General features: G+C 58.1%; 1 protein-coding gene across 9 annotated transcripts in view; it reads left to right on the forward strand.

The window, feature by feature from the left end:
- The window catches only part of ANK1 (ankyrin 1), an 83,580-nt gene that overhangs the window by 33,392 nt on the left and 31,836 nt on the right, over nt 1–18,352 (forward strand). For 8 of the 9 annotated variants that reach the window (XM_044437570.1, XM_044437572.1, XM_044437573.1 and 5 more), the window contains exons 3-17: nt 2,543–2,641; nt 4,024–4,122; nt 7,555–7,653; nt 7,741–7,926; nt 8,515–8,613; nt 9,566–9,664; nt 9,994–10,092; nt 10,576–10,773; nt 10,860–10,958; nt 12,320–12,418; nt 12,782–12,880; nt 13,805–14,002; nt 15,630–15,728; nt 15,823–15,921; nt 16,634–16,831. In XM_044437570.1, coding sequence (XP_044293505.1) covers nt 2,543–2,641; nt 4,024–4,122; nt 7,555–7,653; nt 7,741–7,926; nt 8,515–8,613; nt 9,566–9,664; nt 9,994–10,092; nt 10,576–10,773; nt 10,860–10,958; nt 12,320–12,418; nt 12,782–12,880; nt 13,805–14,002; nt 15,630–15,728; nt 15,823–15,921; nt 16,634–16,831 — 1,869 coding nt within the window. The other variant, XM_044437576.1, reaches the window with a different exon arrangement.

Genomic DNA, 18,352 nt, shown 5'->3' on the forward strand with positions numbered 1-18,352 from the left:
ACTTCCGCTCATTCTTCTCTGCCGCTCTCTCTTGCGACGTGCTCTCCCTGCGTTAGCATATCCACCTGTTGGCATTCCTTAAACCTGACCACTTCTCCGGATAAGGTCTGTGTTCGGGGGGTGGGGGGGCTTCGGGGGGGGGGTCCAGTGTTTTTGTTTTTGCTGCTTCTTTTCCATGCATGTGGAGGCCATGCAGAAGGTCGGTGCCTGGGCTCCTCTTTGGAAGGAACTGAACTGTTCAGCCCCACCAAGTCGATCCGCACAATCCTGGCCCTGCTTTCGTCCCGGTTATTTCTTTAATTTGATTTTTTATCTGACTTTTCTACCAAAAAGTCATGGCTTACTAAAACAATGTAAAATAGGTTAACACAATAAAATACGTTATTTTGCCATAAATTGGAGGACAAAAACAGCATCCAAGGCCAGCAGGACAGAAGCTTGGAGAAGGCAGCCTGGTCGTTTAGCCCAGCCTAGCCTAGCTGGCAGTCTGGTCTGGTCTGGTCCCAAGCCATGCGAGGCTTGCCAAGTCATAAAGAGGCATCTGAACCACGCAGCAACAGACGGGCTGTGAGCGAAGGTGCCGTAACAAGGGAGGTCTCAGCTCTCCGGTAACCATCCCGCTCCACCCTCTGCCTGCATCTTTCTGGACCAGCAGGCATTTCCAAACTGTTTTTAAAGACAGCCCCACGAAGACCACGACGCAGCAGTGCGACGGGGAGGCAACTAGCTGTGGCTGAACAACCCCGATCAGACAGATCCGATCCCTTTGAGTGGGTTAAGAATGGGCGTCCTCACACCCGCCCCTCCCCGCTTTGCCTTTGGGCCGCCCAGCAAGCCCTTTTCCCATCGCGCCCTTTGACCCTCGAGTGGGAAAACACTCCCCACCCGTTTGCGAGGAAGCCGGCGAGGCGGGGCCTGGGTCCACGCACTGGCACGACTCTGCCTCACCTCGGCAGTGTTTATTCCCGGCGGGCTGCAAGGCTGGGTCCCTCGCTTGCGCTGCCGTCGCCCACCGCACCTCGTCAGCAGTTGGGACCCTGTGAGAACTAGAAATGCACTTTAAAATCAGGGAAAGCTGGGATGCACCCACTCCCAGCAGGCACACACGGTCTGCAGCACAAAACACCCCATTACTGGTTTGCAGGTGACACTAGTACTTAAAACAAACACCACAGGGCTTGGAAAGGCTAGCAGAGGTGGGCATCTCATGGACCTCAGATGTCGCTGGACTGCAGCTGCCAGGAGCCCTTGGCTCCGTTGGCAGGGCCCCCCAAGAATAGCTGGAGCCAGCCGTGGCCCCCGTCGGCAGCACCCCCTTCTCCAGACTTTTAATGAACACATGGAGGGGACCGAGGGGCATGCCTTGAGCTCCACCCAAGGAGAGCGTGCGCAGGTTTGGAAAACGGAGCTAGGGCTCTGTGAGGAATCTGCTTTGCGGGTGGGAATCCGACGGACTCTGGACTCTGCCCCGCTTCCTCGCAGCCCTGCATCCGGCTTGGACTGCGGGCATTGAATGTTTGCACAGGTGTCCGCCAGGAATCGGGCCTGCATGAGCCCTGCACAAGAGGAGTCTTCTGCGCACGAGACTTGTGGGCTTCATATGTGTTGCACGTGCTGCGGAGGAAGGATCGCTTCCTGTCACAGCTGAGCACGAGAAAGAAGCCGGAAGTGCAGAAGAGGGGTGGATTCCTCTGCAGGATTGTCACAAGCCTAAGCAGAGTTTAAACTTGCACGGGGACTTCCAGAGGCTTTCCTTGAAATGCGGGCGCTGGAACAGGGCCATACTTCCCTGTGTATTGGCAAAACGCACTGAGCATTGACCAGATTTCCATCCCAGTATATATTATATTATTTTACTATTTCTCAATACATCTTGTGTTATGTCTGGTCATATCAGGAAGTCCTTTGAAGCACGCTATTCAAAATTAGACTCCCCAGAATTATTTTGTGTGCATTGCAGTGCGTATTTATTAAAGCTACCATGCATCTTAGATATTCCTTGAGAAGTGGAAGCAATAGGGAAACTCGGAAGCATTATTAAATCCTATTGCTAGGATTTAAAGGCTGAAATGGGCATTCATGGAGGAAAAAACATGATAAGAACCTTTTCCGGACCATCTCGATGCAATTTCTACTGCATGGCATTTGTAGGCTTCCCAGTGATCAGCAGTGGAGAGCAAACTGAGTGGACAAGCTGAAAGGACGTGGGGGAAATAGCGCCTTGTGATGAAGTAACAAATAAAGGACAAGTTATTTTAACCCCCCCCCCCCCGCAGGTGTGTCCCTTGCCGCCCTCCTCCCTCGCACGTTCTTCCCACGCTTGCATTCACCGATCACTACCCATTTCGGGACACCTCAGGACTCCTCCACGGATAGGCAGCCGTAACTCAGTCAATTCGTGATGGTTCGACACCTGTGCTTGGACGCAGCGCCCGCGCCAGGTTGTGGGGGGCTCTGCCCCGTTGGCGCCCCCTTCCGTGAGCCTGCCTTTCTGCCACCACGGTCCACTGTTCTGCTGTGACGGGCCGCCTCCTCTTTCCAGAATGGGCTGAACGCGCTGCACCTGGCCTCCAAGGAGGGGCACGTGAAGATGGTGGCCGAGCTGCTGCACAAGGAGATCGTCCTGGAGACCACCACCAAGGTAGGCGGCATGGGGATGGGGAGGGCGGGGTCGCTCCCCCCTCCTGCGGCCGGCCGCTCGGGCTGCCCGGGCAGGGGCCTTTCTGCGGGGCCCCTCTCGGGCCTCTCGGGCCGTTCCCACCTGCGGCCTGAGCCAAATGGTGGCCCCAACCCTGATGCCCATCATCTCCAGATGTTTGAGGTCCACTCCCAGGAGCCATGCTGGGGGTCACTCCCAAACATCTGGAGATCTTTCTGCCTGCAGTCACCACTTCCACTGTGGTGGGGGGGGTGCAGGTGGGGGGGTGGATGAAGCCCTCTTAGCCTGGCACCGGCAGCGTGGCTGCTGGTCGCTCGGCCGGGCAGCTGGAGCCGCGGCTCTTCCACACTGGGGGCACGACAGGGATTCCAAGGTCGGTTGCCAGACCCAGAGCGTTTTTCAAAGAGGATCCCGGGCCAGAGGAAACCCCACTGGCAACTGCCCGAAGGCATCCCTCGGAGCTTTCCTGCCTGGGCCACACGCACCCAAAACAGCACAGGCTTTGAGGACCAGCTCGCCTTGCCCTCCAAGCGTGCGCAGGACAGGCGGCTAAGCCGCAGCCCCGAAGTCCTGGGGTGCCTCCCGCCTCGCCACCCTGCTGCCCATGGGCACGTGCCAGATAAAGGTCCAGGGGCTCGAAGGACCCTGCTGCATCGGTTCCCCTGCATTGGGACCCACATGCTGCCCCTTTTGCTGGCCCCAAATCTTTCTACCTGGGTTTTTCTCTTCAAATCAAATGGCGCCCCTTCCCTTGTCCTCTTTTTGCAGATGGGGCATCCTTAAGAGACAGGCACCTTGCACGCACATACGCACACACTTTAAATTTATTTTTGAGTGTTACATTGTGCATGGTTTTAATAGGATCTTGTACTCTCTTGCCAGAGTGCTGTGCTATTCAAACAGTATATAAATGCCTGAACAAACGAGTGCACATGTAAATTGACATTACATATTTGTGTTTTTTCCTTTTTTCTTTCTTTGCCCTGTGGGCCTGAGGCCCGGACCTCCTCTGTGGTACGCACCACCCTCCTTGCCAGACAGGAAGCGAGACCGAGCCTTCATTCGGAGATGCTAGTTTAGGGTGCGCAGGGAATGTTTTCCTATATCCAAAGCCCAGAGGTAGCTGGACCCACGTGAGAGAAAACCGGGCCAGAAATTCTCCTCCCTGTCAGGGCTGTGACTGGTGTTGCTGCTGAGGTCGAGAATGGGCAGCGGGGCAGCACGGTGCGGGCTTCTCAGCCAGCGCAGGCGTCTTCTTTCTCCTGGACCCGCTCGGTGGAGGCGACGTTCCTCAGGTGCCGGGCCGCTCCGGCAGCCCTTGTTCCTAGCCTGCCCGCGCCCTTACCTCCCGCTTGCTTTTCCAGAAAGGGAACACGGCCCTGCACATCGCTGCGCTGGCGGGACAGGAGGACGTGGTGCGGGAGCTGGTGCACTTCGGGGCAAATGTCAACGCGCAGTCACAGGTGAGCCGTCCTCTGCGCACGGCGCAGCTTCCCTGCGGTTTCTGCAGGCCGGGAGGCCGGGCGTGGGCCGCAGCCGGGAGGCACAGAGCGCCGGGTCCAGGGCATGAGCCCGAACTGAGTCTGGAGCTCCCTGCGGGGCAGAGACTTGGGCAAGTCAGCAGGTTCGGGTCAAACAGCGGATGAAAGTCTGGGTTCGGCACGCGCGGAGAGGGAGAGGAGGAGAGGGGGAGTCGGAGCACAGTTTCAAAGTCGGTTGCCAGAAATACGTTGGTGTGCGGGTTGTCGCAGGCTGGAGGAGGGCAGGGTCTACGGGAAGACGGGAAGAGCAGGAAGGGCACCAGCTGGAGCAAGGTGGGAACAGACTTGAAGAAGGCAGGAAGGAGCTGGAGCAAAGTACTGCAGGGTTGTTCCACAGGTGCTCCTTGCGAGTGCCCCCAGGGGCGCTCCTGGTTGTGCGAGCACTTCCAGAGTCGTTCAGGCCCGGATCCTGACGCAGGCTGAGCTTTGGGGCTTTGCAGGCTTTCCATACAAAACATGCCCGGCTGGCTGGCCCCCGTTTGACCAGCACAGGACCGAGGAGAGGCAGCTTCAAGGCCACGAACCGACACCCCGGATGTCCTCCAACAGGTTCATACAAGCTAAGGAAGCCACAGGGCAGGGGCTTTTCAGGATCACCCACAAAGTTTTAAGGGACCCATTTCTCTGAAGCAGCAGAATCAACAGTGGATCAAATGCTGTGAGGAAGTAAGAGACAGCAGTCGTGATGCAGAAGTTTTCTGAGTCTGCTTTTTAAAGCCGGGGTGGGTGCAATTGACGTCCTTCACCTGCTGCTGAAATTGCATCAGAGGAGTGCCCTGAAGAAGCATTTCGAGGGCAGGCTCCCCAAACAGACAAGCCCCCGGGCAGAAAAATAAAAAGCCCCGAGGCTGTAGGACATGGACAGAAAAGGCTCTGGATGGGCAAATGTAGAGCCCTGCTTTTTAGGCAGGGAAAGGGCCTTCAGCTCTGCTGGAATTGTGGGCGCCTTTTCTGCCCAAACTTCTGTAGGGCTGGATTTGGGATGCTGCCAGGAAAGCGGCAGAGTCCGGGGCATGGCTGCTCACCAGCTGGGCAGGCAAACCAGTTTCCAAGACTCTGTTCCATAAACAACCCCCACACCCCAAAGAAAGTGCGCGAGAAATACATCGGCAAGTACAAGCAGTGGCGGCCTCCTAAATTAGGCTGGGCTAATCCCAGGTCTTTGAGCCAATTAATACATTGATTGCATTCATAGAGTTGCCAGCTACCTAAATGTCAACACTGGTGCCTTTTTGACAAATTTTGGAAAGCTTGGAATTGATGCTTGATTATTCAAACCGAAGCTAATGTCTGGTGAAGGACAAGCTTTTAACACCTGCCCCATTTTCAATTACTGATTACAATTGCACACCAGACCAAGTCAGCCTTTCAAGAAATCCTGTTGCCTTTTGCTTTAAGCCCTATTGATCAAAATCGATTCCCACCGATTAATCCATATGCGTGTGTGCCTGCCCCGTGTGGTACAGTGGATGGGCTGTTGGACTGGGGGTCCAGAGACTGGGGTTCAAAAGGAACCCCTTTTGGTGACAAAGCCCCCCGGGTGACTTTGGACAGGTCACGGCCTCTCGGCCTGACCTACGCCTCAGGGTCGTCGTGAGGATCAAATGGCGAGGAGGAGAATCTTGCCAGGCACTTCACGGTCCTTGCGAGAGCAAGAGAGCCGCGGTGTCATGCAGTGCACTTAGAATATGCATGCGAGCGTGCAGGCAAGGGCTGCAAAGGTTGAATGCATCACCGATGGCTTTGGCGGGCTGATCTACCAGCGTTAAGGTTTGCACAGCAGAAAAGAGCTTTGGATCTGAGCCTGGCTGGGCGTCTTCCTGCGGTCCCGCGTTGCATTTGGGGTCAGCCCTGCACATTCAAAGCCTCCGACCGGGAGCCTTCGGTTTGCACCATGCAGGTACTTCCGATCGGCCGCCCTTGCGCCGCCCCACCAGCCGTGCGGCGCTCTCGGATCTCGCCCCTCTTCCCCTGTGGAACCGACGCGCCGAGTCCCGCGCGGCTCGAGCCATGGGCTGCTGGCTAGCGCGGGCGCCCCCTGCTGGCCGCGGAGTGTCACCGCCTCCCCGTGACCGGCCGCGTTCGTGTAAGGGGAGTTACATAAGCAAGCATCTGAAGGTCAAAGAAATGCTGGGGAGGCAGGGAGAAATGGGGAGGGGAAGCGCTGAGGCAGGAGGGGTGGCGGAGGATGGAGAATGACAAGCTTGCGGGGCCGAGAGGGCAAGCTGTCTGTTTGCAGGACCGGACTGGCCTTCGCACACAGACACACACACACACCCTCCTCCTCTCAATCTCGTTTGCACTTTCCACTTTTGAGCCATTTTCGTAGAGGACGGAGGGGTCCGAGCACGCTTGCATAAACATGAAAGCGCCTCGCTTTTCTGGGCTCCCAGTGCAGCCTCTCTGCCAAAGCTGTTTTTTCTGAGCAGGTGAGTAAACTGCCGGCAATCCCAGCCGGTCGATTTCATGCGTGCAGCAGGCGAGCGTGTTTTCTCCTTCCCCTCCTCAGCGCTTTCGTTCCCCTTCGCTCATCAGGCTCTGAGTGGAAGCTGCACTTTGCTGGCAAAGCCTGGAACTGTTCTGCACCCGTAGCCAACCTTCCTGTCTAAGCCCGTCCTTCCTCGCCCCAAGTCCTACCCCTGCTCTGCTCCTCCGTGGTGTTACAGGGTTTCCTAGGGCAGATTTGCATCTTCCTAAGGTCCAAAATCCTTTTGGTCCTCCTACCTCAACCCTCCCGGTGCTCATTAGCCCATGGTCCGCTTTGCTGATTGATCGCACTGTGTAAATTTCCCTGAAACGAACCCGATGGATCGTGAGCACACCTCACTGGGTTCCTTGCCGGTGCCTTGAGTCTGACCCGTTCCTTCATACCCATCAGCTCCAGAACACCAGGCAGTCCTTTTGCAATGCAGTCCTTGTCCGGCTCTTCCCAGCTCCAAGACAAAGCAACTCTAAAACCCCTGTAGTAAGATGAACGATAAGCCTCTGCTTGTGCCCAGACTGCTGATCCCCAGCTGGGAAACCACATCAAGCTACACCCCTTCCTTCTGATTTCCTCCCCGCTTGTAGGCGTCTCCTCATAGATTTCAGCAGGAGTGCCTGGTAACCAGCCTGCATCACTCTCCACGCCCCCACTCTGGTTTCCCCGGGTCTTGCTGGGGCAATGCAAAGAGCCAAGACTCAGGAGCAGGGTTTCAACAGTCAGTGGTTGTGTGGAGCCTCGCAGCTTGCGGCTCTTTCCACCCATCCCCACAGCCCCCCCCCCCCCCGTCGCTCAGCGCCTGCCCCGGTGGCCCGCCCTTCTGGCGCGCTGCCGTGGCTGCCTCCCAATCGCTGCCGGTTCTGTCTCTGCAGAAGGGCTTCACGCCCCTGTACATGGCCGCGCAGGAGAATCACCTGGAAGTGGTCAAGTTCCTCCTGGAGAACGGTGCCAACCAGAATGTGGCCACGGAAGTGAGTATGTCGGCCCGCTCTGCGTTTCTTCCTCCGCACGCTCCCTCGGGCCCCGCTCACCGCGGCCTCCCTCCCAATCTCGCGCAGGACGGCTTCACGCCCCTCGCGGTGGCTCTTCAGCAAGGCCACGAAAACGTGGTGGCCCACCTGATCAACTATGGCACCAAAGGGAAGGTGCGCCTCCCGGCCCTGCACATAGCCGCTCGCAACGACGACACCCGGACTGCGGCCGTCCTGCTGCAGAACGACCCGAACGCCGACGTCCTTTCCAAGGTATGCCGTCAAAGGCCAGGGAGAGCCGTGGGGCAAGGCGCCACCGGCTCTTGGGTGCGTGGCTTGGGCTGGAGCGATGTGAGGCTGCCCGCGTCGCGCCCGAGAGGAGCGAGAGTTGCTGGCTCGCCCAGGGCCGGGCGGTCGGCCTGGCCAGACACGCTGGTGCAGCAGGGTGCCGTCTCCCCCAGATGGGGCTGCCACTCGGGGTGGCCCCCGTGGGTTATGGGTGTAGCAGTTCAGCAACATCCGGGGAGCTCCTGGGCTCTTGGCCCTGATAACAGTGCACGGCGTGTCGGAATTGGAATGGAGAGGCCCGGGTTCAAATCCTTCCCAACTTCGAAGTTCACTGAGATGTTTGGGCTAGCTGCGATCTCTCAGCCTGACCTCCTTCAGGGGGTCCTTGTGAGGACAAACGGGGGAGAAGGAACCATGAGTGCCATTCTGCGGAGGATTTGTGCAACCAAGCACTTGAACCCGGGGTCACCCCGTGAAGCTGATTGGTGGGAGGTTTAGGATGATCGGAGAAAGTCCTTCTGCACGCAGCGTAGCGTCAGCCTGTGGGGTCTCCCTGTTCCTCTTCTCCCACAGACTGGCTTCACCCCCCTGCACATCGCCGCTCACTATGAGAACCTCAACGTGGCCCAGTTGCTGCTGAACCGTGGAGCGAGCGTCAACTTCACTCCCCAGGTGGGTACAGACTCTTCCGCTTGTGCCGTGTCAAAACTATTTCTTCCTGCAGACCAAGGGCCCACTGTTTGCTCCTCTGTACACATTTTTTGTGAAAAGAATCCCTGCATTAGAAAACTAGTCCATTAAGGTTTGGTTAGAACCGTCTCCCTGATGTGGTGCTTCTCTACACGCAGGGTGTTTTGTAGGCACTGCATCATGCGGTCCTTCAGCTGCGGTCTGAAATGACGCAGCCCGGAAGCCCGATGGAGGGGCAGGTCTGCCTCTCTTGGGAAAGGGACCCCCGTGTTCCGCAGTCTGTGGGATCTTGCTCAGCCCGGCTCCAGAGACGTTAGCCAGGGGTGAACCAGGCAAAGGCTAAATCCATGAAGACTCGTCCCCGCTGACGTTCATGGGAGACGGCTGTGGGGGAGGGCCAAGGCCCCTTGGGGCAGCAGGGGGCTTGCAGGGGTGAGAAACCATTTGGGAAGGGGGCGGCTTTCCTTTCCCTCCTGGAGCCAGGAGAAAACGCGGGAGAAGCGCCTGCAACAGGCCGGCCTCCCAAGGCCCAGAATGCACCTTCAGAGCAACCCCTGGACTGGACCAAAGGGCCCCCAGGGCTCCGAGAGCCGCCCCAATATCCCACACAGCTTTGCTTTGGATGCTTTCGACCAAGGCTCGGGGGGAGCCCAGGTGCCTCCAGAGCCACCTGCTGTGGCCCAGTGCTTGGGCCCCGCCCAAAGGGGACGCCGTCCTCAAAATGGCTGCAGAAGTTCCCGAGCCCAGCTCTTGACTGGGGGCAAACCGGCCTGCCGCTCTGAGAAGTTCGTTGCCAGCTAGAAGAGTTGTTGTTGGTGGTGGTGGTGGTGTTGGCGATACCGTTGCGTAACTTCTGCACTGCCCGGCACCCGAAGCTCTCGGGGCAGCTGGCAGCAAGCTCACCCGCTGCTCTCTGCTCTCTCCACAAACGCAGAACGGCATCACACCGCTTCACATCGCCTCCCGCCGGGGCAACATCATCATGGTGCGACTGCTCCTTGACCGGGGGGCCCACATCGAGACCCGCACCAAGGTGAGGATGGCCCCCAGCCGGGTGGGCAGCCCCGTTGCCGCCTCTCTGGCTGGGTGGCTGCAGTCCAAGGGCACCGGGCTGGGGGGGCCCCCGAAAGCAGAGCCACAGCGTGTCCCCCATACCGTTTCCTCTGCCCTGCTTGGAGGTCTGAGCTTAAGGATATGAGCAGCTTGCCTTGCACTGGGATATGGCTGGCTCCTTACGGCGGGGAGGCACCAACGGGGCGTTGGGGTGGGGCTGCGGCTGCAATAGCACAGCCCCTCTGCCGGCGAGGCCCCCTCCGTCCGTGTGTGCCCTTCCACCACCCCGTGCCGTTGTTGCTTCCCCAGGACGAGCTGACGCCCTTGCACTGTGCTGCCAGGAACGGGCACGTGAGGATCGCCGAGATCTTGCTGGATCACGGTGCTCCCATCCAGGCGAAGACCAAGGTGACGAACGGGGAGGGGAAGGGAGGGACAGGGAGTCGCCCCACCGCGTGCTGCGGTGCCGGCCTCTTCTACTGAAAGGGGCGGCAACAGCGCCTGAGGGCCATTTTGCAGAGCAGCCTTGGCAAGGGGCAAGGTCCCTGTCCCGAGGAGCTTACAATCTCGTTTTCGACAGGGGAGAGGACCGGGGGGACCAGAGTTGCCAGGGATGAAAGTGAGACTCAGGTGCATCCGTGGCAGGTTCATTTCTGCCGGGATGCATTTAGCCACAGACTTTGGGGGATTTGGGGCATTGAGCTGGTGTGGAAGAGAGAGAGGAGGCACTGCAAGCGGCGGGGAGGGGCCAGGCTTAGCCGAGCCCCATCATCCACTGCATCCTGGACCCAGCCCGAGGCTGCCCCTTCACTGCCCTCCTCTGCCGGGTGGGCTGCAGCTGGGCAAGCCTCCGACGCACACGAGGCTCTCACGTTCCTCCTCTCGCCCCAGAACGGCCTCTCGCCCATCCACATGGCCTCGCAGGGGGACCACTTGGACTGCGTGCGGCTGCTGCTCCAGTACAACGCCGACATCGACGACATCACCCTGGACCACCTCACGCCGCTGCACGTGGCCGCCCACTGCGGCCACCACCGGGTCGCCAAGATCCTGCTGGAGAAGGGGGCGAAGCCCAACGCGCGGGCACTGGTGAGGGGAGGCGCCGCGGGGCGAGGTGGGCCAGGCCCGCCTGCTGCGGAGCTGAGCGCGTCTCCCTCTCTCTCCCCGCCCTGCAGAACGGCTTCACCCCTCTTCACATTGCCTGCAAGAAGAACCACATCCGAGTGATGGAGCTGCTCCTCAAGACGGGGGCCTCCATCGATGCCGTGACAGAGGTACCGGCTCCACGCGTGCGGGCGGAACGCCGCTTGGGGCACGGACGGGCTTTCCTTGCGCTCCTTCTTAAGGCCGAGTACCTGAAGCAGCTCTGCCAAATTGGAGGCCTTTGAGTGTGTTGCACTGCAGCGCCAGCCTGTTCTGTCAGGGCCGCTGGGGTTGGTGGGGGTCAGAGGCGGCCCCTGGTGCTGAAGAAGGCTGGTACTGAGGGCCTCGCCAGCGAGGGGGCCTGGCGTGATTCCTGGCAGCACCCCTCTCCCAGGCCCAGTTGCAGACACTCTTTGGCTGCTGCACCTTACTTGGAGGCTGTGCACAGGGCCTGCAAACATTTGTGGGCTTCCTCTCGGCTCAGTTCACTTTGGAAAACCGGGCTGAATGCAAGAGGAACTTAAGGGAGCACAGTGTCCCCCAGTCCTTCCAAGCCAATCCAGACAAAACGCTTCTGCCTGAAATCCGTACTGTGTTGAAACTGGCCAGTCAGCCTGGGTTTGCCATACAAAGGAAGAATATTTCAGAAGTCCATCACTTGAAACACTGGCAAAGTTATTAGGGAAATGTGGCTTAAGGAGAAGAAGTTGATTCCAAGCTGGATCCCTTTGCTCCCTTCCCAACCAAGGTCAGCTCCACCTTCGGGGAGGTTGCTGCTGCGTGTGGGCCAGTCTGTGGGAATGTCTGATGCTGCCTGACTGTCTGATCTGGTGCAGAATAATTGGACTAATAATGTTAGGTCTACTTCCATCCACCTCTGCTTGTTCAGCAGTTTCTTACCGAATCAGGCGTGATCTGGTTCTCCCCAGCGAGCCTTCTCTCGATTCTCAGCAGGACTGCTAATGAGTCAGACGGCTGCAGCCCTCCCATTGTTTGCCTCCCCAAATTTTCTACCCTTGGCCATGCTGACCCCAGGCGAATGGGACTTGAAGTCCAAAACAGCTTGGTCTCCTGACGTTAAAAGCAGCAGCCAAATTGCAAGCATTTCTTGGGATTTTAGCCCAATGCACTGGCTGGCTGGCTGGCATCACTTATCTCTGAGAAGCAGTGTGGCGCAGTGGTTAGTGTTGGACTGGACTTGGGACACCTGGGTTCTAGTCCCTACTTCACTATGAAGCTCATTGGGTGATTTGGGGCCAGTCACTGACTTTTGGCCTAGCCTACCTCACAGGGTTGTTGCGAAGAGAACACGGAGAAGTAAAGGTTTATGTAAGCCAGCTTGGTTCTTGCAGGAAAACAGGGCAGCTGTAAATATCATAATAACTAAAAGATGAAAATGTGTGCTTCTCGGGAGTAAAGTGCTGCCTCCCAGCTGATCAGGAGCCGTAAGCAGAAGTGCCGCATCCACTCATTCGCCGCCTTCCCCCCACAGTCTGGCCTGACCCCGCTCCACGTGGCCTCTTTCATGGGCAACCTTCCCATCGTCAAGATCCTGCTGCAGCGTGGGGCGTCCCCCAACGTTTCCAATGTGGTGAGTAGGGACAATGTGACGTCCTGCGCTTGGGGCAGCTGTTTCTCCAGGCCTTCGCATCTTTAGCGGGGAGAAGCCGTGCGTGGAGAGAGGAAGGCGGAAGGTGCTCTTGGCTCTGCCTTGTGTTGTGAGCTTGCGTTTCCTTGTGAGCTAATTTGTTGCGGTTGGTTGTATTTTCACGCGAGGAAACCCTCCCCACTCAGCCTCACTTTGGGGCAGCCGTTGGGACTGCCGTATGCAAGGGAGACTCACCTGCTGCGTCGTGATGGGCTGGGCTCAGAACGGGACTTCAACAGCTGCTGGTGGTTTTGCTGTATCATTATTAATATTATTATTTCTCTTGTCGCCGTTTTTGTTTTTCAGAAGGTGGAGACGCCGTTGCATATGGCAGCTCGTGCTGGGCACTCGGAAGTGGCTAAATACCTGCTCCAGAACAAGGCCAAGGTCAATGCCAAGGCGAAGGTGAGTGCTGGCTGAGCTGCAGCCCAGATGCTGCCTCTGCAGATGTTTCCTACATTTCTGGAATGCAGAGAGCCTTTGGCCAGGGGGCAGTGTACAAATGTGACAGACAGACAGACAGACAGACAGACGCAGTATCCAAAGGAGAATCTAGTATTCTTGCTGCCTCATTATTGTTACCAAAAGTCCAGGTTCTGTTCCTCAGAGAAAAATAAGAAACCTACAAGAGAATTTATTCTGTGAGAAGCAAGTCCTTTGCTGTGAGAAGATGCAATAGGTGCACCGCCTATCGACTGCTTGTGCCCCATTTAATTTGTGGGCAGCAACTGGAGATAGAAAATGGACCCGATGGGAAAATGGACACAAACCTCACGCCATGTGTTCAGGAACGGGCCCGCGGGCACACGGCAGGTCTGCGGAAATGCAGAAGCGGACAGGGGGCGATTAATTTGGCACTCCGACTTCCCTCTTCTGGAGAGCAGAATTCTCGCACTTGGGGCTGTGTGGATGGGGCTGCGAAAGCCCCGTTAAATCAGTCCGCGGTTCCTGGGATGAGGTGCTCCCACTGTAGAGCCACGAAGTGTGTGCAGAGTGCTGAATTCAGTTCGCCAGTGCAAGATTTCCCTACCCTGGGGCCATCCGGATGTCTTGAACCCCGAATCCCAGCATGCCTGGCTGTGCTAGCTATGGATGATGGGCGTGGACGTCCAACCATCCCAGGGGCCCTGGCCTGGGGAAGGCCGAGTTAGCGTGTGGCTCCATCGGCCTGATATCGTTGCATTGCCACAGTGTCCCTGCAGGGGGGGCCGTTGGACTGGGGGTCGCAGCCTCCTGTGGCAGCCTGTGCCGGGCAGGTGGGCTGCTCCTCCAGTGGAGGGGAGGTCTGCAGCCGGGCGCTCATGTGGACCCCCTCCTTGTCTGCCGCAGGATGACCAAACCCCTCTGCACTGTGCCGCTCGCCTCGGGCACTGCACCGTGGTGAAGCTTCTCCTGGAAGCCGGCGCGGATCCGAACCTGTCCACCACAGCCGGGCACACGCCGCTGCACCTCGCAGCCCGTGAAGGCCACCTGGACTGCGCCCGCGCCCTCCTGGACGAGGGGGCCTCCCAGACTGTCATGACCAAGGTAGGAAAAGGGGGCACCGGATCACGCGCCCACAGCTTTCCAGCCCCCACACGCTCCTCCCACCGTGGCAGGAGGACTCATTCCCGCCTCTTCCAAGCAGAGGGTTGGAGAGGCCGTTCCCACAGGACGCTGGCCCAGGCTGGGAGAAGGGGGATGCTCAGCAGTTATCCAAGACCCGGAGCCATTTCAGAGCGAGCGGGGGACAGCGGGCATTCCCCTCTCCCCTCCAGCTCCCCTCGCTTGCAGGATTTTTGTACGAAACCCCCACCCTGAAAACCGAGGCCACAGGAACGCTTATCCCCTCCAACTCCTGCTAGAGGGATGACTGGAGGAACCTGCCCGTTTTGTTTCTTCCCATTTCTTGTGTTTCCAGTCTGAGGTCCATTTTGTCTTGATAGTCATTTTTTTTTAATCCACACAAAAGTCCTTACACTATTTTGCTGCATTTTGCGTAAAGCACCCACTTTTATAGGCATCTTGGCCAAAGACATGCATTTGGCTCTGCATTTCGTGACTGGAGAGCAGCGTTGCAAAATTCAGTGGAGACAACGGGGCTGAAGGAAACCAATTGCAAAATGCCGGCATGTTTTAGTTGAGGGCCTCATCTGGTGGATATTTAGGAAGAGAGGAAGGCCTGAAATTCCAGCTTGGCCCGTGGGGCATTGAATACTTCGAGAAATACTGTCTCCAGCCTCGGAGCAGCCCTTCCGGTGTCCTGGCTGATAGCAACAGATCACCTGCCTACCTGTCATTTTTTAAATATTTATTTTCTTAACATATACCAATACATAAAAAGAATCTAAAACAGAGCAAACTAAAATAAACAAAGTAAGCAAAGTTGCCAAGGGAATTTTAAACAAATGCAGCCTATACATTAAATCCCCCAAAACTATCAATCTTGCATCTCTCAGCATTATGTAAGAGTTTAACAGAAAAAAACCCCCATAAAACAGCAAAACTTCTAATCTCTTCAAGCCCTCTACGGCTTTTCCTTTCCTTTTCCACAGTTTCCTTACTCCTGTTAATCAAAGTGAGCATAATAAAATCTCCATTTCCGATTTTTCTATGTTCTCACAATGATCTTCTATTTGCATGGTTAACTTTGCCGCATCAGCATTTTCTACTAGTCCATTTCTCCATCCTTTGTTTCTTGAGGGCTCTGATAATGTCCATGTAAAAGCAGTTGTGACTCTCACTGCTGGTCTCACATAGCTGGACACTCTGGCATCTTTTCTGAAAGGATCCCTGGCACTCTGTTCAAAAGCATATTCTTGGGATGCATCGGAAACGTAGCCTTGAAAATTTCCTGCACTTCCGCATGTATCAGCATCCAACGTTTTGCTCATTATTTCGCAAGGCCACCACATAGGTCTACCTGTCTTGTTAAAAGTCACCCGAATCTGGGCCATTTCCTTCTGTTGATCCTGAACTCACCCCTCTTGTGGCTCACTGACCGACCATCGTTAGGAGAGAAGCCTCGTTCCCCGCGTCTTGTTTCAGCTTTTGATAGCCTCCCTCTCTCTGCTGCACCCTAAAGCCCCTCTCTGGGTCCCCCCCCCCGATCCTCCTCGTGGGACAGCCTGCTCCCCCCGGACGCTCGCCACTGATGCACCCTGTTTCTCCCCAGAAAGGATTTACCCCTCTGCACGTTGCATCCAAATACGGGAAAGTGGACGTGGCGGAAGTCTTGCTGGACCGCGACGCCCAGCCCAACGCCGCGGGGAAGGTGCGTGCGTCCCCCGCGAGGGGCAGTGGGCGGGCAGGCGGGAGAGGCGGCCGGCCGCGAGCTGACGGCTCCTCTGGCGCGTTCCTCTCCGCAGAACGGCCTCACGCCCCTCCACGTCGCCGTGTACCACAACAACCTGGACATCGTCAGAATGCTTCTGCCCAGGGGGGCCTCCACACACAGCACAGCCTGGGTAGGTGCCTGGTGGCCCCACACGCTTTGGACGGCGGGGGTGGAGCAGTGGCCGAGAAGGCTCTTGTGGGGGGAGGGGGGCAGCGCCTGGGGGCACAGGGGCCAGTTTAGCCCTGAAATTGGGCAACGTGAGGAGTGGGCCTCTGGGGAGCTTCCGGGGGCACGATTCTGCCACGGCCGATGGGGTCAAAGTGGCCAGGGAGCGGCTACGCGCTGCTTTCCTCTCCCTGAGGGAATCGGGCTCAGCTCCAGCCCCCCATCCGCGGGGCACAGTCCTTCCACTGGGACAGCACCTGGGAGGGGCGCGGCTCCAGAGGGCTCTTGGCCGTGGGGTGCCCAACTCCTTGGGGCTCCGGCCGGGATGCCCAGGTTCTGGATGCCGGGGGCGGGAGGGAGGGAGGGAGGGAGGGAGGGGTGGAGCCGAGGCACGTGCCAGAACCGGTGCTTCGGATGCCTGCCAGGCCCAGCCAGAGAGTGGGACCAGGCGGGGGCTGCGTGGCCTGGCGAGTCACCCGGGACGTGTGTCCAGGAGGGCAGGGAGCTCTGCCACGGGCGGGCGCAGCCTGTCTCCTGTGGGAGCAGCAGGGCTTCGGCTCGAGGAGCCTTCAGCTCCCTCTTGCAGCTCTCGGCCCTTGAGGCAGGAACGGGCAAGGGGGGCACCCCTGGCCCTCCGAACGGGGGCCTGGCCGGGCTGACGAGGGCTCCCCCCGCAGAACGGGTACACCCCGCTGCACATCGCCGCCCGGCAGAACCAGATGGAGGTGGCCAGCAGCCTGCTGCAGTACGGCGCGTCCGCCAACGCCGAGTCCACGCAGGGGGTCACCCCGCTGCACCTGGCGGCCCAGGAGGGCCACGCCGAGATGGCGCTGCTGCTCCTCTCCAAGCAGGCCAACAGCAACTTCGGCAACAAGGTGAGTGGCTCTCCTCCCCCTCCCCCCCCCCCCCCCCCCCCCCCCCCCTTCCCCCTTGTGCACACAAAAGCCCCGTGGTCACAACCTGCCACCTGATTTGGAGGAAGGGGTGATACCAGCCGGGCATCTCGAGCCTGAGCGATAAGGACCCCGTTCCCAACTTCACCCGTCAGAGCAGTGAAGAACCAGCCCTGGTCCACTCGTCTCGCAGGGGATGAACTTGCCGGGAGCCCTCAGCACACGCGGGACGTTGCAGGGCGGTAACGGTGCCCCCGCTGGGGCTTCCCTGTCCAGGGGTCGTGTGCTCTGCATACTGCGGGCTCCGGGATGGACCGCGGAAGAGGGTCTTGTCAGAGGCCGCTGCCTCACCCCGCGCCAATTTGCTGGACCATCCACACCACCTGGAAACGGCTCCCTGGAGCTTTTTCCAGGCCTCCCGGAGGCACCGGGGCATTTGGTGTGCCGAACGGGGCTGTGCTGCTGAACCCATTCTCCCCGATTGCCTCCGTGCTCTTCTTCTAAGCACCTAGAAGAGGAGAAGTGCTCAGGCCCGCGGGTGATTTGCAAAGCACTGCAAGCATCCAGTTCCCAGGAACCAGGGCTGGGCTCGGGGGCTGCACTGACGAGGGGAGGCTGACCCACATCAGCTTGGGCCCCTGCTGGGTTGCTTCGGAACTGGTCTGTGTTTACGGGAGTGCAAGGGAGGGATCGGTGCCTTTTGCTTGGAAGGCAGGCGTTCCATGTGCTTCTGGCCAAGAGGAAGCCAAAGCTCCCCAACAAAAAATCGATCTCTGCAAGCCGGTGAGGAGCACTTTCCTTCATCGTCAGCTGATTTATCACCTGTGCCCCTATCTGGATGGGCAGTGCCTGGCAGTGGTGACCCACGCCCTGGTAACTCCCCGACTGGACTACTGCAACGCATTCTACGTGGGGCTGCCCTTGAAGGTGGTCTGGATACTTCAACTGGTCCAGAATAGAGCCGCCAGGTTGTTAACGGGGACCGGCAGGCATGAACACATAACGCTGGCCCTTTTCCACCTACACTGGCTACCAGTCGAAGCCTGGGCCCAATTTAAGGTGCTGGTGGTGACCTATAAAGCCCTAAATGGCTGAGGCTCTGGTTACCTGAAGGAGCGTCTCCTTCCACATGTGGCTGCCCGCCCCTTAAGGTCTGGGGCAGACGCCCTTCTGCGGGAGCCCTCCCTGAAGGGCCTTCTCTGCGGTGGCACCCAGATTGTGGAATATGCTTCCCAGAGAGGTTTGCTTGGTGCCAACACTTTATTCTTTTTGGTGCCAGGCTAAAACCTTTTTATTTTCCCAATGTTTTAAGATTTGATTGTTTTAATAGGGGTTTTACGGTTGATTGGAAATGTTTTATTAGGACGCTGTGTCTTGCCTTGCCTTGCCTTGCCTTATTGTCCTGAGCCCACAGTAAGGGACGGTCTAGAAAAGTTCGAAATCAGTAAACAAATAAAACTGGCCTGGCAGCCACCCCAGCAAGCGCGCCCAGGGACCCCCAGC

The sequence above is a fragment of the Varanus komodoensis genome, unplaced genomic scaffold (genome assembly GCF_004798865.1).
Source record: "Varanus komodoensis strain SLA01 unplaced genomic scaffold, ASM479886v1 scaffold30, whole genome shotgun sequence".
Lineage (NCBI taxonomy): Eukaryota > Metazoa > Chordata > Lepidosauria > Squamata > Varanidae > Varanus > Varanus komodoensis.